The sequence below is a fragment of the Mauremys mutica genome, chromosome 17 (genome assembly GCF_020497125.1).
Source record: "Mauremys mutica isolate MM-2020 ecotype Southern chromosome 17, ASM2049712v1, whole genome shotgun sequence".
Classification (NCBI taxonomy): domain Eukaryota; kingdom Metazoa; phylum Chordata; order Testudines; family Geoemydidae; genus Mauremys; species Mauremys mutica.
In genome coordinates, this window is record NC_059088.1 from 14668966 (window position 1) to 14687324 (window position 18359).

The 18359-nt window shown below is 60.1% G+C and overlaps 3 protein-coding genes across 9 annotated transcripts; 1 reads left to right on the forward strand and 2 right to left on the reverse strand.

Moving 5' to 3' along the window:
* Positions 1-45: 45 nt before the first annotated feature.
* On the reverse strand, positions 46-4425 carry LOC123351699 (single-pass membrane and coiled-coil domain-containing protein 3-like). 4 transcript variants are annotated; one of them, XM_044991254.1, is made up of 2 exons: positions 4206-4228; positions 46-880 (listed from the first exon to the last, which is right to left on the reverse strand). In XM_044991254.1, the coding sequence occupies exon 2, from the start codon at positions 867-869 to the stop codon at positions 204-206; it is 666 nt and encodes a 221-aa protein (XP_044847189.1). In that variant the 5' UTR covers positions 870-880; positions 4206-4228; the 3' UTR covers positions 46-203. The 4 variants fall into 4 exon arrangements, with proteins under 4 accessions (XP_044847189.1, XP_044847188.1, XP_044847186.1 ...); XM_044991253.1 differs by lacking the exon at positions 4206-4228 and adding an exon at positions 1773-1796; XM_044991251.1 differs by lacking the exon at positions 4206-4228 and adding an exon at positions 4334-4425 and having other exon boundaries at positions 47-880.
* A 664-nt stretch (positions 4426-5089) lies between these two features.
* On the forward strand, positions 5090-7173 carry LOC123352011. The gene is made up of 2 exons (XM_044991695.1): positions 5090-5122; positions 6333-7173. The coding sequence occupies exon 2, from the start codon at positions 6340-6342 to the stop codon at positions 7171-7173; it is 834 nt and encodes a 277-aa protein (XP_044847630.1). The 5' UTR covers positions 5090-5122; positions 6333-6339.
* Positions 7174-13565: 6392 nt separating this feature from the next.
* LOC123351697 (single-pass membrane and coiled-coil domain-containing protein 3-like) lies at positions 13566-16724 on the reverse strand. 4 transcript variants are annotated; one of them, XM_044991245.1, is made up of 3 exons: positions 16502-16724; positions 16423-16471; positions 13566-15198 (listed from the first exon to the last, which is right to left on the reverse strand). In XM_044991245.1, exons 1-3 carry the CDS (start codon positions 16643-16645, stop codon positions 14522-14524), a joined length of 870 nt encoding a protein of 289 aa, XP_044847180.1. In that variant the 5' UTR covers positions 16646-16724; the 3' UTR covers positions 13566-14521. The 4 variants fall into 4 exon arrangements, with proteins under 4 accessions (XP_044847180.1, XP_044847181.1, XP_044847182.1 ...); XM_044991246.1 differs by having other exon boundaries at positions 16507-16553; XM_044991247.1 differs by lacking the exon at positions 16502-16724 and having other exon boundaries at positions 16294-16425.
* Between the last annotated feature and the right edge of the window lie 1635 nt (positions 16725-18359).

An 18359-nucleotide genomic window follows, 5' to 3' on the forward strand; every position in this document is an offset into this window, starting at 1 on the left:
AAGACATTAATGAAGCCTGAAGCACTTTGAGCTCTGCTGATGAAACGGGCTGTGTAAGAGCTAGATATCATTTATTGTGCTGGCTTTAATGGCACTGGGCTAAGTCATGGTAGATGGGATCTGATCCCCACTGCCTTATTTTCACAAGTAATGGTAACTTGCAGCTTGGTCTGGAGTCATCTGAGCAGGTGATTCTCCTCCGGCTATGGCAGCTTGCAGAGGATCTTCATGATGGCTTTGTTATACTCCTTGGAGGCTGGCTTGAACTCACTCACCAGCTCACTGAGCTCCTGAATCTTTGCCTCCAGTTGGTCTCTCTCTATGGCACCCAGGATCGCGCTGATAATCAAGTCGACACCCACGCCCAGTAACATGCCAGCCACGGCGCCAATCACGGAGGCACCAATCTTGGCCAAAACCATGGTTGTTTGGCTCAGGACTCTGCTTACCACCTGCGATAACGCGAGCTTGATGAAGAACCCCATGGCCACGGTCCCAGCGAGGCCACTCACAAATGTGGCCACATTGCGCAGAATCCGCATCTTCGTGGCATCAGGCTCCTGGAAATCGTGAAGCTTTCGGTAGAGATCTGGCTCCAGGTTGCTCTTCAGCTTTGCATCGATGGCCTGCAGAATGTCTTGGATGGACTTTATGGCTGCGAGGAGTATGTCGCAGTTCTCCCGGATGGTGCCGTTCATGTTCATCTTAACGGGGTGCAGCTTGAACTGACAGTGTGTGTTTAAGGCTTCAATCAGCTCATTGGTGGTATCAAAATTGAGCTCTATGCAGTTGATCAGCTCCTGGTGTAACCGCGCCACCCTCTCCCGCCTCACCGGGTTGTCTGGGTACAGGATATCGCTCCAGGACATTCTCGGGAAAGCTGCCAGGAGAGGAAGAAGACAGAGGCCTTAGCCAGAGCTCCCTACTGTGCCTCCCCTCCCCCGGCTCAAATCACAGACTTTGCTAGTGCAGAGACTCAGCTGCCATTACAACAAAAAAGTCTCCAGGGCCCTGATCCTTTAGGTGCCTAATTCCCCGTCAGTCCTTGGAGGTTCTAGGGTGGAAGGACTCGGGCCCTGTCTCTCCACCGCCCCCCCCCACCACGTGGTCTCAGGAGGACTGGCTGGCTCCTCCCTGCACTGAGCCTCCAGCTGGGAGGGGGAGAATCCGCCCAAGCAAGCTCAGGACTCTCAGCCCCACTCCCCAACAGGCCCAAATTGCCAGAGATCCCCCTCGCCCCAGCAGTGTCCCAGCTACTGCCCCAGACACCCCCACTTCTCCTCCCACACGTTACCTCCCCACATTCCCCGATCTCTGTCCCAGCACCCAACCACCTGCACCCCCAGCTCCTTCCAGCCCCGAATCCATCCGTCCCAGAGGCGCGGCAGCATCCCCCATCTACCCGGCCGTCTCCCGCCCCAGCCGCGGCGCTGCCCAGTGCTCGGCCGTTGCATAACTTGCTTCCCTCCCCCGCCCGCTGGCCGGGGACCCAGCTGTGGGTCAGACGCTGCAGTTTCCGGCTGTCCGCAAATTAGCCCGTGAAGTAACTTGCCCAAAACGCCCGGCCTGGAGCTGCGCGCAGCTGGGCAGCTTTGTTCTGGCTTCAACGGGCACCTGGGACTAGCTTCATTTTTCGCCTCCTCCCCAGAGCTGCCGCTCGCCAGGGTCCCCCTCTGGAAAGCAGAACCCCCCCACCCCCCATCGGTTACAGACGGGGCAGCTCCCCCCCCCCGCCTGGGGGTGACTGATATTCTTTGTCCCCAGATTGGCACCTTGCCGGGGGCTGCGGGAAACCCCCGTTCCTGGAGGAGCCCAGTTCGCCCGGCGATCCGGGGGGTCTCACCGCACCGCCCCTGCTCCCATTTGTGCCTCCTCTGCCCGGTCCGACGGGGCGAGTTACCTGCTCGCCGGGCGTGTGGGAAGCTGCGGGGCCGTTGGCCTGGGCAGAGCTCGGCTCGGCTCGGCGGGCGGCAGCCTGGGCTCTCCGGGGAGGATCCCGTGGCCGGGACTCGCCTTTATAGGAGGCCGCTCCGTGTCTCACTGTCCCGGTCAGCCCCCGCGATCCCATTGGCGGACCCGGGGCGCTGCGGGGCCGGAGCGCGGGGCCAGGGGGTGTCATATGGGTCTTCAAGCGGGTGTTCCCGGGACTCAGCTGCCGCTTCGAGCCTTCGGCTCCCAGTTCCCACCGGGTTTCCCGGAACTCGAGTCTGGCTGGTTTCCAGGTCCCGCTTTTCCCCTCAGTCACGAGGGGCTGGAAAGATCCAGGATCTGATCAATCCGCAATCGCTTCCCGCGGCGCAACTCGGAGACCATCCTCCTGCCATGGAGGGAGGCTCCGGGCTTCTTCCAGTCCGGATCTGGCCAGTGCAGGGGGAGAGAGGAAAGGGGCAGAGTCAGGGAGGGGAGCGCGGTCTAATGGTTAGAGCAGAGAACCCCCCAGCTCCGCGAGAGCAGCAGCGACAGTTGGCCTCAGGTCTCTGTGTCCAGCGTCCCCTTGGGGCATTAGCAGAAGATGTAAAATCTGTTTTGTGTTTTACCTAAAGCTGCGTTTTGGTTGAAGCACCTGGGAGGGCTCAGCTCTGGTTGCAAAGGCTGGTGCAGGTCCCGGTTCCCCGGAAGCAGCGGGGAAGGAAGCGCTGAGCTGACCCTGGCCAGGCTTCTGAGCAGGGCGGGGGGTGTATTACCGGGGTACAGGGCTGGAGTGGGGGCAACTGGCAGGAGCCTCCCTATCGGTGGGTCAGGAGTGGCTGAGACCCATTGACGTGACCCCACTGGGTGTGTCCCATCCTGGGGATGCTGTGGAAGTGCAGGGCCTGCCGGAGGCCGGAGAGGCAGCCCAGGCCGGTGCGTTTGGAAGGCTCAGCGGTGCCACAGTCCAGGTTGTAGCCTGAGGGCCCTGTCACACCCCCTGGATCCATCCACCCCAGGAGCGCGGCAGCATCCACAACCCACCTGGCCACCTCCTGCCCCAGCCGTGGAGCTGCCCAGTTCTCAGCAGGTGCAGACCTGCTCCCTCCCCTCTGCTGCCCGGGAGTCATAAGCTGAAGTTTCTGGCTGTCTGCAAATTAGCCCATGAAGTAATCTGCACAAAACGCCCGGCCTGGAGCTGCGCGCAGCTGGGCAGCTTTGTTCTGGCTTCAAGGGGCACCTGGGAATAGTTTCATTTTTTTGCCTCCTCCCCAGAGCTGGACGCAGTCAGGGTCTCCCCACTATCGGGAGGGGATCCCACCTCCCGGCTCCTATTCGCTATTCACCAGTTTCCCCAGCCCAAGGTCACGCTCACCCACTTAGTCACAGCATCCCCTGTGGGGGCTCACGGGCAGCTGGTTCCACCAGGACACGTGGGTCCTTCCCAGAGCTGCAGCTCACCAGGGTCCCCCTTTGGAAAGCAGAACCCCCCGCCCCCCATCGGTTACAGACGGGGCAGTGTAGTAAAATGAGGCTCTGAAACATAAACTCTTATCAGAGGCCCAGTATGAGGCCTGAGGCCTGAACTAAAGTAACGGTCAGGCCTTTGCGAACATACAGCAAAGTGAAGCTGTGAGCCAGAGGCAGGCCCTGCTCGCAGAAGCTGGCATGGAAAGGGCTGATGCTGCAAATACAGACACACTTAAAAGGTGCCGGGCACCAGATATCAGAACATTCACATACTTGTTCACTCCCCACAGATAACAAGGAACAGGCCGACCCATCCCACTGACAGGGCCAAAAGGGGAATATGAGGGATCGGGTTGTTTTGTTGGAACCAGCGTGTACAAGGTGAGAGGCGGCACCTTGCTACGTGGAGGGGCTGCACCGCAACACGTCAGGAGGGATGTGTCACTTGTCTGTGCCTGTGGAAGAAGGCCCCTGAGTGGGCGTCTTTGTCCGGCCTCGGGGGCAGTGGAAAGTCCCGTCGCTGACTGAGCTGAGTCCATTGCCAGGGAGCACATACGTACTAGCTGCCCGCACCTCAGCAGCACCTTGGACTTCTATGCCAGGGAGCTGGAGACTGTGTTTCTCTTCGACAATAACCTGGCCGGCTGCCTTCGTACCTTGCTAGAGTCTGTGTCACTGGGGGTTCTCCCGGGGTCTGCTGGGTCAGCGATCTGCCAAGCCGGGACGGCACCCAGAGGGAGCGTCTCACAACAGGCAGCTCCCCCCCATCACAGCAACCTCCCCCCCAGCCTGTGGGTAACTGATATTCTTTGTCCCTCGATTGGCACCTTGCCGGGGGCTGCGGGAAACCCCCGTTCCTGGAGGAGCCCAGTTCGACCGGCGATCCGGGGGGTCTCACCGCACGGCCCCTGCTCCCATTTGTGCCTCCTCTGCCCCGTCCGACGGGGCGAGTTACCTGCTGGCCGGGCGTGTGGGAAGCTGCGGGGCCGTTGGCCTGGGCAGAGCTCGGCTCAGCTCCGCGGGCGGCAGCCTGGGCTCTCCGGGGAGGACCCTTTGGAGCAGGGACTCTCGCCTTTCCAGGCAGGGCCGGCTTCACCTCACCCCTCTGCCGCCTGCAGCTGAGGATGCCCCGACGGCAGCCCCAGCAGCACAACTGGCAGCCACTGCACAGCCCGTTGGCCAGGCTGGGGAGAGCTCGGCGCTGTCCCTTGGCCGCACCGGCTGCTGGCGGAGACCAGGGCCGGCTTCCTGAAGGGCTTCCGGGGCCTAAGGAGGGGGGGGGGGGTTGGGCTTGTTCATAAGCACCTAACTCCTCACTGCAGAACCCAGGCTCCGATTGCGGGGGGGCCGCTGACCCGGGGACCCCGCTCCAGCTGCCCGGGGAGGGGGAAGGGGGCAGGCTGCTGGAGGGTGGAAATGGGGCGGGGCGCTAAGGCAGCCGGGGGGGGGGGGACGCTGGGTGCTGGGGCGGCCTCCTGGTTTCCATTTCCCCGCGCGGTTCCTTCCAGGAACTCGAGTCTGGCTGGTTTCCAGGTCCCGGGTTTCTCCTCGGTCACGAGGGGCTGGAAAGAGCCGCGATCTGCTCAAGCCGGGAGCCAGCGAGCCCCGCCGGGACCTGCCCGGGACCTGCTCCCGCGCCGCTCGCCCGGGGCAACTTTCACTCTTCGCCCCACCGGGGGCTTTATAAGGAGCCGCGGAGAGACAGCGCCGCCCCCTCGCCCGCAGCCGCGCCGAGCGGTGACAGGTGAGAGCTCCGGTCCCGGCTCCTCTGGGTCCAGCCAGCGGGAGCAGCAGCCGGGCCGCACCCCCCCCCCCCAGGTCCGAGTCGGCTGCGGAGAGCCGGCCCTCCCCTTTCCCCCCCTCCCGAAATCCGAGCTGGCTGCAGAGGGCTCCTCCTCGAAATACGGTGCCCCTAGATCCACCACCCGGGCCGCTCCGCCCCCCCCCAATAACATCGCACGCACCCCCTTCTGGGTGAGGACCCCCAGTTTCAGAAACGCGGACTTCAGAGTTTTCGAAATGATCTTCAGCGGGTGCAGATCACTTCCCAACAGCGTCACCCCTGATCCACAGCCCCGCATCCAGCTGCTTGGGGACCCCGGGGAACCTTTCCGGGTGCAGCCCTGCCGGGAGCTGGAACCCCCAGCCAGCCGCCGGCCCCTGGGTGCGATGCAGCCCTTCAGGGTATCTCTGCGCTGCAGTTACACACCCCTGGCTGCCTTGCCGGGCTGCAAACTGGCAGTGTGGACGTGCAGGCTTGGACTGGAGCCCAGGTGGTGGGACTGTGCCTGGGGGGACGCTCCCAGAGCCTGGCCTCCAGCCTGACCCCAGATGTCTACATGGCAATTTTTAGCCCCCCAGCCTGAGTCAGACCAGACGCTGCCGTTCCGGGGGGCTTTTATTCCAGTGTCAATGTACCAGAGACTCCCCCATCGCTTCCACACACCCTGTCCCCTGGCTCCACCCCAGTGGCGCTGCCTCCGGTTTGCAGTGTCACTCTCTTGGGGCCTGCCGCAACTGTGAAGTGGGTAACGGACTGACGTGCTTTGCAGCCCCATCTAGCACAGCAGCGCCCCTGTACCTCACCACCGCCGGCAGGGACAGTTCCTGCCTGACAGCCGTTAGCTAGAGAGAGAGTCATGCCCTGGAGCAGGAGAGTGTTTAATCTTATCAAACTTAAAAAAATCTTTTCTAGTGTCATTCTGGTTCTCCTCATTAGCCGTATAAATGTCAGATCCCTTTCTGGGTCTTGCTAGGCTCTCGGCATCAGCAAGATCATGAGGCAGTGAGTTCCACAGGCAAATCTGAGGGTTGTTGTGAAACAACGTTCCCTCTACTCCAGTTCGTAGGGGTTCCCTATCGGTTCCATCGCACATCCCCTTGGCCTTGCACTGGGGATCCTGGAGGGGAAACTCTTTCACCCTCTCACCTGCGCTCTCCGCTTTGTTTCCCAGCCCCGCGATGCTCTCCCTGTTCTCCGGCACACAGAGCGAAAGAGAGAGGCTCGTGCGCGCCAGCCAGTCCCTACTCGACTCCCTGGAAGGATGCATCTCGGCCACCCAGGCGCTGCTCGGCCTCCTCAACCAGCACCTTGACACCAGCGTGTCCCTGGAACCGGTGGGGGGCAGCGTCGGCGTGGGGGAGAACCTGGAGCGCCTGCTGTGGGCAGCGCGGGAGATGCAGGCCGCGGCGGAGCAGACGGACAGACACGTGCGGAAGAACGCCAGCCGGGACCTGTACGCCCGCATGGCCTCCCCCCACACCCCGCTGCAGGAGAAGGGGGCCATCGTCCGGGACTTCCACCAGGCCACCATGGGGATCTTCGGCAGCGTGGGTGGCCCCGTGGTGGCCGAGCTGCTGCAGAACGCCGGCCTCCCCGAGCGGCTGGAGGCGGCTCTGCGGGAGGCGGAGGCCTCCCTGGTGCTGCGCCTGCCGATGGATGCCCTGCTCCGGAGCAGCGAGGAGATCGCCAGGGCTGTTTCTGCTTGTGCCACCCCTGGGGAACCAACTGGGGAAACGGCTGCAGAGCCCCCTGAGAATGGCCCCGTCTCTGGGGCCGGCACGGTGCAAAGTCTGGGCGACTACCTGCCCGATGTCCTCACGGGGCGTCGTGCTAGGAACGCCCTGGCTGCGGTCGCCCGGCACCTGGAGCAGGCGCTCCAGGCTCTGGCACCGGTCTGCAAGTCTTTCCAGTTGGTAGCTGCCGCGGCTGAGGTCTACATGGCCCTGATCTTGGAGCAGCAGCCAGGAATGGGAGAGGGGCCGGGCCAGAATCCTGCCGGCGTCGCCCATTGAGCTGCACAGGCAGAGCCATGGCAGTGCCCCCTCGCCGTGGCACACGCACGGGCAGGCTCTGTCCCAGGCTCTGCTCTGGTTAATGAGCCCGGCAGAGCCCAGCATGTGGGGCTGGCAGCTGGGAACCGCACCAAATAAAGGGAACTGAGCAAAACCGCAGGCCTGAGTCGTACTGGTTTGTCCCAGCTGGCGAGCTGGCCCAACGGCCTTAGAACCAGAGTCCCCTCCTGGCCTCTGGTGTGACTCAGGAGTAACTTGGGAGCGGGGGGGACAATGGGGCCAATTCCCCTCCCTGATGTAAATCAGGAGTAACTCCACTGATGTCAAGGGGCCGATTCCCCTTCACTCTGGTGTAAATCAGGGGAAAGTCAGGCGAGGTGGGGATGAGGGGGCGTCAAAAACCTGAACCACAGATGTTCTGGTTCCATTTATTTTTCCTGCAATTTTTTTTGTGTGTGGGGGGTGTGGCGGGGGGTGGGGGTGGTGTTGATGAAAAAACAAAAGACTAAAAGAATTCGTTTTTCAAAACCCCTTTCTGGTAAAAATAAAAACCCAGGTGGTGGTTTGGGCTGAAAGTTTGTGGTTTGGGTTTTTTTAAAACTTCCTTTTTTCTTTTTTTAAACAAAAATGAGTTGAAAACCTGAACCTGATTTTTCTTTGTTACTTCAAAACTGACACGTTGGTCCCAGCTTTGGTTCCCAGCGACTGGTGACTGGGAGGTCAAGCTCAGGAGTCACAGCGGGTTCTGGCCAGTGGGAGGACAATGGGCTGCGAAGAGAGGACCCCTGTGAGCTGACCAGCTGGTCCCAGCCAAAGGGGGACAGAGGACGGCTGAGAGGAGAGGAGGCCCAGGCCACCCTGTTTACCTGGAGAGAAGACAATGGACAGAGGGGGCTTGGGGCTGGGGATATCGAAGGCCCAGCTGGGAAGCAGGGGGGCTCAGGGCTGGAGAGGGGGAGCAGGCAGAGCCCACCTGGGTGCAGGGGGACTGGGATGTGCTGGGCTGAGGGAGGCCAGGCCTGAGGCCCTGAGAGTTTCCTGTGCTGGGTTCAACCCTCAATAAACCCTCCTGCTTTACGCTGGCTGAGAGTCGCTCCGGGCTAGAGAACAGGGGGCATTATTCCCTCTGGGAATGGAGGCCCCGTGGGTCCAGAGCGAGTGGTGTGGTTCCAAGGTGCGGCTCCAGGAGCTGGAGGGGCTTAACCCCCCGAGAGAGAGTGGACCCCCGAGAAGGGCTGTGGCACTGAAGGGGGTTCCCCCCAGGAACCGTACGGGGCCAGGAGTGGGCACGACCTGGGAGTCTGTAACAACGTGGTAGCAGAGGATGGTTGGCGGATGCACCCTGCAGACAGTTGGCTGCGAGCGCAGGCGCTTTGCAGTGAGTGGCTGCCAGCGATTAAAGGAGGGAATTGAAGGAACCAGCGTGGAAATGGCCTCGAACCAGCTCCGTACGAGGGACCTGGCACGTCTGTGCAGGGAGAGGGGGCTGAGCGTGGGGAGGCTCCCTAAGGAGCAGCTGATGGCTCAGCTTGTAGAGAATGACCAGACTGAGGAACCGGCTCCAGATCCCAAGGGGGCTCCTGTGGTGCCCAGAGAGCCGGGCAGTAATCGTGGGGACCGTCCGAGTAGCAGCCGGGAGTGTATCTGACCTGACTCCCCGGTCAGCTCAGGGGGCCCCCAGTCAGGTTTCTCCCTGGAAGAGCTGCGGAGACTGGAGCTGAAAACAAAGGAGCTGGAGCTGGAGGACTGGAAGTTGGTGGGCCATGAAGAAGAGCCGAAGCACGAGCTGGAGCTGGAGGAGAGACAGACCAAGAGGGCCTGCCCGAGGGTGAGTGGGGAAGGGCCCCGAGATGCAAGTTCTGTGGGGAATTGAGACACCAAACTGCAGCCCCAGTTTACGGGGGACGTGTGTGTGTGTGGAGGGGGATATTGATGCCTAGCTCACAGCCGCTGAGAACGCTTGTGATCTGAACCAGAGTGGTCTCGCAGACAGGGTCCGCTGTCTGACCCCCCTGCTGGGTCCCAAGGCCATAGAGGCTGAAGGGTTAAAATTCATGTGCATTTTATATAACAACCTGGTCTATGGCTTGTGCCAGCTCGTTCTCAGACCCAAAGTCCAGAGTTTGGTCAAGAGACCAGAGGCCTAGCAAATAGTGATTGGCTAAGAGAAAGCTGGGGGTAAACAGATAATCTTGTTTTGCTAAGATAGGTCTGGTCAGCAAATTGGCAGGTGTTGGCGCTAAGAACTAAATAATTGTGTCTTATGCAGAGTTGCAAATTGAACAAAGGATCCCTGATCCCATTGTGTCCGTCTCTTCTGTAGGGAACGTTCTTCCCACAGATCCAACCTTGAGGTTATAAAAAGTTGGCACATGTCAGTATAAGATATGACATCCTTCCACCTCCCTCCCCAGGGACCAGTGCCTGCCTTAAGACATAAACGGGGCAATTTTTACTGCCATAGACTTTCACTGTTTCTTTGCTTTAACCCCTAGGAATGTACCTGGTGGACAATCCAAGGAGTTGCTCCATTTCTATGGACCCCAAATCAGAATTCAACATAGATATTTTATACTACTAACATTTCATCAACGTATTAATTAAATGTTAACTTGCTAACTTGAGACCATGGGCGGAGACTATGTAACCTTTAACCATTGGCTAATGTGCTATCTTGTCCTGCTGCAAAACCTATCACGGGGTGTGGAACTGCCTACCCCGTCACTTTCCCCCACCCATGGAAAATCTACATATTCTATTGTGATCAATTAATTGACAGTGTCTCTGCGCCTAATGAGCCAGGTGACACTCTGCCAGCGCTGTGTGTAATAAACTCCTGTGCTTGGCCTCCACACGGTGTGGATTTATGTCCTTCAGAGGCGTTCAGCCCAATGGATGGTATTGAGATGGGGGACTATGACGTGTTCAAACAGGCTTTGCTGCTGAAGTTTGAACTGACCCTGGAGCGTACAGGAAACGATTTTGGGGTATACAAAAGTCCCCAGTGTCACTTCCAAGGAGGTCACCAACTTCCTGGGGGAATCTCTCTATACGTGGGGGAAGGGCGCGTGGGCCAGTACCGCAGAGGACGTGTATAACCTGGTGGGGTTGGAGCAGCTGTATGACATCTGCCCTCCAGACCTTAAGCTGTGGTTAGTGGACCGGAAGCCCAAAGATCTGCGCGGTGGCGGATGAGTTTTTGGACAGCAGATTGGTGGCAGGAGGGAGACCCGCAACGGGGACTCAGGAAGGGAGTCACCCAGAGACCTCTCCAAGGTGGGACTCCAGGAAGCACAATTCATGGGTGCCCATGAAGGCTGGAGTGGGCCGACCTCCCCCTCGTGGGACTTGAGGGATCTGAAATCTCTCAGTTAGCAGCCGAACACGCTGCACCACAGGAACACCTGGTGTGTCTACCCCCTCCCCGGGCTGCTGCCTCACACCCTGCTCCTCTTCCTGCCAGCACCCAAGCTAAGGCGGGAGTCAGGAGCCAGGGAGCCTGGTGTATAGATGGAATCTCCAGCTGGGGGGAGAGGCCACCGGCGTGGCATGATGGGACCCACCCACCTCTAGGCCAGCTTTGGAAACATCTGCCAACAGCTAATCAGCTAATGGATTAGAGAGGGAGGGGTCTGGGTCTGGGTGCTATCCCCAGCTCATGGAGGGGAGTGGGGTCTAGTGGTTAGAGCAGGGTGGGGGTCCTGGGAATGACCTGGGTTGTATTTCCAGGTCACTGGGTATCTGTAGGGAAGTCACTTTGGCCTCTCTCTGACTCAGTTTCTCTGCCTCAGCCCCAATCTGGGAGCTGAGCTAGAGCACCCTTAGCTCTGCCCCTTTGTAGCTTTCAAGCCCAAATCTGATGGTGAAACTAGAACAGAGCTTTTAGAGAGATGCCTGATCTCAGTGGAAAGCCTCTGAGGGATGAAGAATCTGCCCCGTCCCTGGGGCAGTCGTTCATACTGGGCAATTTTCATCCACCGCTCTCAAAGCAATTCAAAAGTATAAGCAGCATTAGCTCAGTTCTAGAGAGGGGGAAACTGAGTCCCAGTGAGGCAAAAGTGACTTATCTACAGAACCCAGGAGGCCTGACTCCCAGCCTCCCCTGCTCCAACTCACTAGACCCCACTCCCCACCTGGATCTGCAAAGAGAACTCAGGAGTCCTGGCTCCCAGACCCTCCCCCACCATTCTAGCCGATGGGATCCCACTCTCCACCCAGAGCGAGGGCTAGAACCCAGCAGTCCAGACTCTCACCCCCATCCTGCACTAGCTGTCAGAGGAAATAAAATCAATTCGGGTGCAATGAAGCCAAAGATCCTCCTGCTTTTCAATTCACGTTGGCACCAGGGAGCCAACACTGGTGTTGGTCCGCAGGGGCTGCTGTAAGACTGGGCGCACCCACCCCGGCAGACAGGGACAGCTGATCCGTGGACAAATGCAGATGCGTCAGGCCACAGAGTTAATGACATGGGAGGCAGGAGCGGTAGAATCTGCTTCCCTCTCCCCTGCCCCCCCCCCCCCATGCTGGAGCCCAATTGTCCCTGCTGACCTGATCCCCAGCCCTGCACAACACACTGGCCCGAGGCATAGGCGGTGCAGCCAGGATGAGGAGTTGGCTGGCATGTGGTGCGGATGGCCTCCAGGGCGCGCCCACGATTGCCTGGAGAGTGGGGAAGATGGCTGAGGCAGGGAGCACGGGGCAGGAGGGGAGGACAATCCGGTGTGGGGACAGAGACGAATGGAGCAGGCAGCACAGGGCAGGGGGGGAATTCTGGCAGCAGGGGAGACGGGCGAGGATCACAGGGCAGGGAGATCAGTGCTGGCAGTGGGGGAAACAGGCAGGGGATCGGGCAGGGTGGAGAGAATAGGTGAGAGGGGTGAGGGGGATCCCAGCAGCAGGGGAGCACAGGCCGGGGAGGATGGGGCAGGGACCTTTGGGGGGGGGAGGGAGGAGTGCTGGCCGGGGAGAACGGGGGGGAAGCCCAGGCTGTGGTGGGAGAATAGCGGGGGAGAGCAGGCTGTGGGAAGAGATGCAGGCTGATCTCCAGCCTGGGCATTGTAGGGAAGCCCTTTGACTGCAGGGATAACACCAACATGCTTTACTTAGTCTTCTCTGAGCAGAGCCGGCCTTCGGATTTATGGGGCCCGACACAGTGTTATTCAGCTGGTGCCCCTGTGTCTGCCTGGCTCTTAGCAACACAAACACAAGCTCACAGCATTGGAAAACTTGCCAAGTGCCCTTTATTAACAGTTCCCAGCAACCCCTGTGACATCGCACTCTAGGATTGTATGGAAATATGCTAATGAGTGTGAATATAATGGAACTGGAATATGCTTCATGCAAAAGGTCCCGACTGCCTCTTTTCTGCTCCAGGTCCATCCCCGCCTCCCATCCGTTTAGTGTCAGTTTCCTCCTGTTGACACTGCAATATTGTGGCTGGGCAGGAAAAGCAAACGCCACCTGCTTTTATTTGCCTTGAACTTTCCCTCCTCCCCAGCTGGGTTGTGTGGGAGCCTCTGCCTCCTCCCAGCCGCGGCTGCTGAGCCCTGCTGGGGAAGGGAGGAGAGGAAAGGTGATGGGCCCAAGGGGACCCTCGGCATCTGGGTTTAAACGTCAGAGAGGAGGCAGGCGGAGTGAGAAGGAGACGAGGAGAGAGACTGCAGGGAGTGGCTGGGGGGGCAGGGCACGTGGGCAGAAGAGGGGAGGGGGCAGGCACAGTGTGGGGCTGCTCAGAACAGCTGCTCTCCCCCAGGGCCACCAGCCTGCTCCCCAGGAGGCCCTAGTGCGTTTGCTGCTCGCTCACGGAGTAAGACACCCCCCCTTTCCTTTCCTAGCCCAGCTCCCCCCAGCCATCCCCAGCACGGTTCCTCCTCCACCCGCCGCTCCCCGAAGTCCGGTGCCCAGCTCTGTCCCGGAGCTTGGCTCCCCTCCTCTCTTCCCAGCCTCCAGGTATCCCCCTGCTCTGTTCTCAGCCTTGCCCGGCTCCCCCCGCTCACTCACAGGCAAACTTTTGCTCCTTGCCCCGTGAGGCCCTGCCAGAGCCCGAGCCCTCAGGCCGGCTGAGGAGTGGGTGGGCAGAGGGGAGGGGCCGGGGCGTGCGGTCGGGGAGAAGCCCACTTGCCCAGCGTGGGGAAGGGGCCAGCGAGGAGCCCGCGCCGCAGCCAGCGAGGGTGGTGCCCCACATTTTCAGGCGCCCCAGGCAGCCGCGTATGCTGTGTGTGCCTAAGGACGGCCCTGCCTCTGAGCCTGTCCAGGGATTTGCTGTCACTGCGTGGGGGTGGGAGTGCGGTTGTCACAGCCTGAAATATTTTCAAAGTGGCTCTCACCCAAAAATAGTTGGAGACCCCCTGCTCTAGGATGGGGTTACTGCTCTTTAGGACTAACATTTTCCTAGTCCTGAGTGTCTCAGCTCACTATCATCCCAGAATCCCCCCTCCTATCTAGTCTCGGATTCAGGTAATAGGCCCTGAATTTAAACACCAGACAGACCCTAGCAATGGTTGGGGAAGTTACTGGACCTCTGAGCTCTGCTCTAGCTCAACCCCCAGATCTGGGCTGGAGCCGAAACCCTGAGGTAGGTTCTCCGGCCTAGGCCGGGCACAGAGCTGGCCAGAAAGCTTTCGCTAGAACAGTTTTCCATTGGAAAAGGCCGTTTGGTCAAAATTAAAATGTTTCAGGGGGGACGTGTCGGTTTTGGTGGGGAAAAGTCTAAATGAATTATTCTGATGTTCTTATTCCCGGCACTATTCCTGGCCTGCTGGCTGAGTCCCTTTATGTGACTGTTTCCCCCCATGTATAGTCGGCTTATAGATACTGACCTTTCTGAGGTGCTTTGAGATCTACAGATGAAAAACACCAGCTAGAGGGGAAGGATGGCCCAGGGGTTGTTGGGCACTAGTCTGTGACTTGGGAAACTCAGGCAATTCTCGCCAGACTTCCTGTGTGGGCTGGGGCAAGTCACTTTAGGCACCCAGCTTCCCTTGACATCTGTGACACTGCCTGAGTCTGCAGAGAGCCTGAGCCAATTGCTCTGAAATCAGTGGAAGTGAAGTGCTTAAATACCTGTGAATTTCTGGGCCTCAGTTTCCCCATCTGTAGAATGGGGGTAATAGCCCTGCCCTATCCCCAGGGGTGGTGGGAGGATAAAGACATTAATGAAGCCTGAAGCACTTTGAGCTCTGCTGATGAAACGCACTGTGTAAGAGCTAGATATCATTTATTGTGCTGGCTTTAATGTTGCTGGGCTAAGTCATGGTAGATGGGATCTGATCCCCACTGCCTTATTTTCACAAGTAATGGTAACTTGCAGCTTGGTCTGGAGTCCTCTGAGCAGGTGATTCTCCTCCGGCTATGGCAGCTTGCAGAGGATCTTCATGATGGCTTTGTTATACTCCTTGGAGGCTGGCTTGAACTCACTCACCAGCTCACTGAGCTCCTGAATCTTCGCCTCCAGTTGGTCTCTCTCTATGGCGCCCAGGATCGCGCTGAGAATCAAGTCAATTCCCACGCCCACTATCATGCCAGCCACAGCACCAATCAAGGAGGCACCGATAATGGACAAGGCCATGGCAGTTTGGCTCAGGACTATGACCACCACCTGCGATAACGCCAGCTTGATGAAGAACCCCATGGCCACAGTCCCAGCAAGGCTGCTCACCACTGTGGCCACATTGCGCAGAATCCGCATCTTCGTGGCATCAGGCTCCTGGAAATCGTGAAGCTTTCGGTAGAGATCTGGCTCCAGGTTGCTCTTCAGTCTTTTGTCGATGGCCTGCAGAATGTCTTGGATGGACTTTATGGCTGCGAGGAGCATGTCGCAGTTCTCCCGGATGGTGCCGTTCATGTTCATCTTAACGGGGTGCAGCTTGAACTGACAGTGTGTGTTTAAGGCTTCAATCAGCTCATTGGTGGTATCAAAATTGAGCTCTATGCAGTTGATCAGCTCCTGGTGTAACCGCGCCACCCTCTCCCGCCTCACCCGGTTGTCTGGGTACAGGATATCGCTCCAGGACATTCTCGGGAAAGCTGCCAGGAGAGGAAGAAGACAGAGGCCTTAGCCAGAGCTCCCTACTGTGCCTCCCCTCCCCCGGCTCAAATCACAGACTTAGCGAGTGCAGAGACTCAGCTGCCATTACAACAAAAAATGTCTCCAGGGCCCTGATCCTTTAGGTGCCTAATTCCCCATCAATCCGTGGTTGTTCTGCGCCTAAACACCTTGGAGGTTCTAGGGTGGAAGGACTCGGGCCCGTCTCTTCCCCCCACCCCCGGAAAAAAAAAAAACTACGTGGTCTCAGGAGGAACGTGCAGGGAGGAGCCAGCCAGAGCCTCCAGCTGGAAGGGGCAGAATCCGCCCAAGCAAGCTCAGGACTCTCAGCCCCACTCCCCAACAGACCCTAAATTGCCAGAGATCCCCCTCGCCCCAGCAGTGTCCCAGCTACTGCCCCAGACACCCCCCACTTCCCCTCCCACACGTTACCTCCCCACATTCCCCCGGTCTCTGTCCCAGCCCCCAACCCCCTGCACCCCCAGCTCCTTCCAGCCCCCCCAATCCATCCAGCCCAGAGGCGCGGCAGCATCCCCCATCTACCCGGCCACGGCGCTGCCCAGTTCTCGGCAGTTGCATAACTTGCTCCCCCGCCCTGCTGCCCGGGGACCCAGCTGGGGGTCAGACGCTTCAGTTTCCGGCTGTCCGCAAATTAGCCCGTGAAGTAACTTGCCCAAAACGCCCGGCCTGGAGCTGCGCGCAGCTGGGCAGCTTTGTTCTGGCGTCAAGGGGCACCTGGGACTAGTTTCATTTTTCGCCTCCTCCCCAGAGCTGGGCGCAGTCTCCAGTCAGGGTCTCCCCGCTATCCGGAGGGGATCCCATTTCCCGGCTGTTCCCACTCGCTAGTCACCAGTTTCCCCAGCACGGGGTCTCTCTCGCCCGCTTGGCCACAGCATCCCCTGGGGGGGGGGGCTCACGGGCAGCTGGTTCCACAGGACACCTGGGTCCTTCCCAGAGCTGCCGCTCGCCAGGGTCCCCCTCTGGAAAGCAGAACCCCCCCCCCATCGGTTACAGACGGGGCCGCTCCCACCCCGCAGCCTGGGGGTGACTGATATTCTTTGTCCCCAGATTGGCACCTTGCCGGGGGCTGCGGGAAACCCCCGTTCCTGGAGGAGCCCAGTTCGCCCGGCGATCCGGGGGGCTCTCACCGCACGACCCCTGCTCCCATTTGTGCCTCCTCTGCCCCGTCCGACGGGGCGAGTTACCTGCTCGCCGGGCGTGTGGGAAGCTGCGGGGCCGTTGGCCTGGGCAGGGGAGGGGAGGGGAGGGGAGGGCTCGGCTCGGCTCGGCTCGGCTCGGCGGGCGGCAGCCTGGGCTCTCCGGGGAGGATCCCGTGGCTGGGACGCTCTGTGCGCGCCGGAGCCGGGACTCGCCTTTATAGGAGGCCGCTCCGTGTCTCACTGTCCCGGTCAGCCCCCGCGATCCCATTGGCAGGCCCGGGGCGCTGCTGGGCCGGAGCGCGGGGCCAGGGGGTGTCACATGGGCCTTCAAGCGGGTGTTCCCGGGACTCAGCTGCCGCTTCGAGCTTCGGCTCCCAGTTCCCACCGGGTTTCCCGGAACTCGAGTCTGGCTGGTTTCCAGGTCCCGCTTTTCCCCTCAGTCACGAGGGGCTGGAACGAGCCGCGATCTGCTCGAGCCGGGAGCCAGCGAGCCCCGCCCGGGACCTGCTCCGGCGCCGCACCGGGGCAACTTTCACTCTCCGCCCACCGGGAGCTTTATAAGGAGCCGCGGAGAAGCGGCGCCGTCCGCCCCCTCGCCCGCAGCCGCGCCGAGTGACGACAGGTGAGAGCTCCGGTCCCGGCCCCTCTGGGTCCAGCCAGCGGGAGCAGCAGCCGAGACCCCCCACTCCCAGCTGGCTGCGGAGAACCGGGCCGCCCCCTCCCCCCCCAAATCCGAGCTGGCTGCGGAGAGCCGGGCCGAGACGACCCCCCGTCCCCCTCCTGTCTGAGCTGGCTGCCGAGGGCTCATCCTCGAAATACGGTACCCCTAGATCTCACGCCCCCCCCCCACAATAGCCTCGCACCCCCTTCTGGGGCAGGACCCCCAGTTTCCGAAACGCGGACGTTTTCGAAATGATCCTCTTCAGGGGGTGCAGATCACTTCCAGCCGGGGTCATCACTGATCCACAGCCCCGCATCCAGCTGCTTGGGGACCCCGGGGAACCTTTCCGGGTGCAGCCCTGTCGGGAGCTGGAACCCGCAGCCAGCCGCCGGCCCCTGGGTGCGATGCGGCCCTGCAGGGTATGTCTGCGCTGCAATTACACACCCCTGGCTGGCCTGCCGGGCTGCAAACTGGCAGTGTGGACATGCAGGCTTGGACTGGAGCCCAGGTGGTGGGACTGTGCCTGGGGGGACGCTCCCAGAGCCTGGCCTCCAGCCTGACCCCAGATGTCTACATGGCAATTTTTAGCCCCCCAGCCTGAGTCAGACCAGTCGCCGCCGTTCCGGGGGGCTTTTATTCCAGTGTCAATGTACCAGAGACTCCCCCATCGCTTCCACACACCCTGTCCCCTGGCTCCACCCCAGTGGCGCGCTGCCTCCGGTTCGCAGCAACTGCGAAGTGGGTAATGGACTGATGTGCTTTGCAGCCCCATCTCGCACAACAGCGCCCCTGTACCTCACCACCGCCGGCAGGGACAGTTCCTGCCTGAGAGTCGAGAGAGAGTTGTGCCCTGGAGCAGGAGAGTGTTTAATCTTATTAAACTTAAAAAATTATATTTTCTAATGTCATTCTGTCTCTCCTCATTAGCCATATAAATGTCAGATCCCTTTCTGGGTCTTGCTGGGCTCTCGGCATCAGCAAGATCATGAGGCAGTGAGTTCCACAGGCGAAACTGAGGGTTGTTGTGAAACAACGTTCCCTCTACTCCAGTTCATAGGGGTTCCCTATCGGTTCCATCGCACATCCCCTTGGCCTTGCACTGGGGATCCTGGAGGGGAAACTCTTTCACCCTCTCACCTGCGCTCTCCGCTTTGTTTCCCAGCCCCGCGATGCTCTCCATGTTCTCCAGCACACAGAGCGAAAGAGAGAGGCTTGTGCGCGCCAGCCAGTCCCTGCTCGACTCCCTGGAAGGATGCATCTCGGCCACCCACGCGCTGCTTGGCCTCCTCAACCAGCACCTTGACACCAGCGTGTCCCTGGA

What these genes read in the sequence shown, in the direction of transcription:
- LOC123351699 (XM_044991254.1), bottom strand. Translation starts at nt 869, where the DNA reads ATGTCCTGGAGCGATATCCTGTACCCAGACAACCCGGTGAGGCGGGAG.
- LOC123352011 (XM_044991695.1), top strand. Translation starts at nt 6,340, where the DNA reads ATGCTCTCCCTGTTCTCCGGCACACAGAGCGAAAGAGAGAGGCTCGTG.
- LOC123351697 (XM_044991245.1), bottom strand. Translation starts at nt 16,645, where the DNA reads ATGGGATCGCGGGGGCTGACCGGGACAGTGAGACACGGAGCGGCCTCC. An exon ending in GCCCGCCGAGCCGAGCCGAG is followed by an intron (nt 16,472 to 16,501) that starts CCGAGCCGAGCC and finishes TCCCCTCCCCTC; the next exon opens with CCCTGCCCAGGCCAACGGCC. An exon ending in CCCACACGCCCGGCGAGCAG is followed by an intron (nt 15,199 to 16,422) that starts GTAACTCGCCCC and finishes CTCTCCTGGCAG; the next exon opens with CTTTCCCGAGAATGTCCTGG.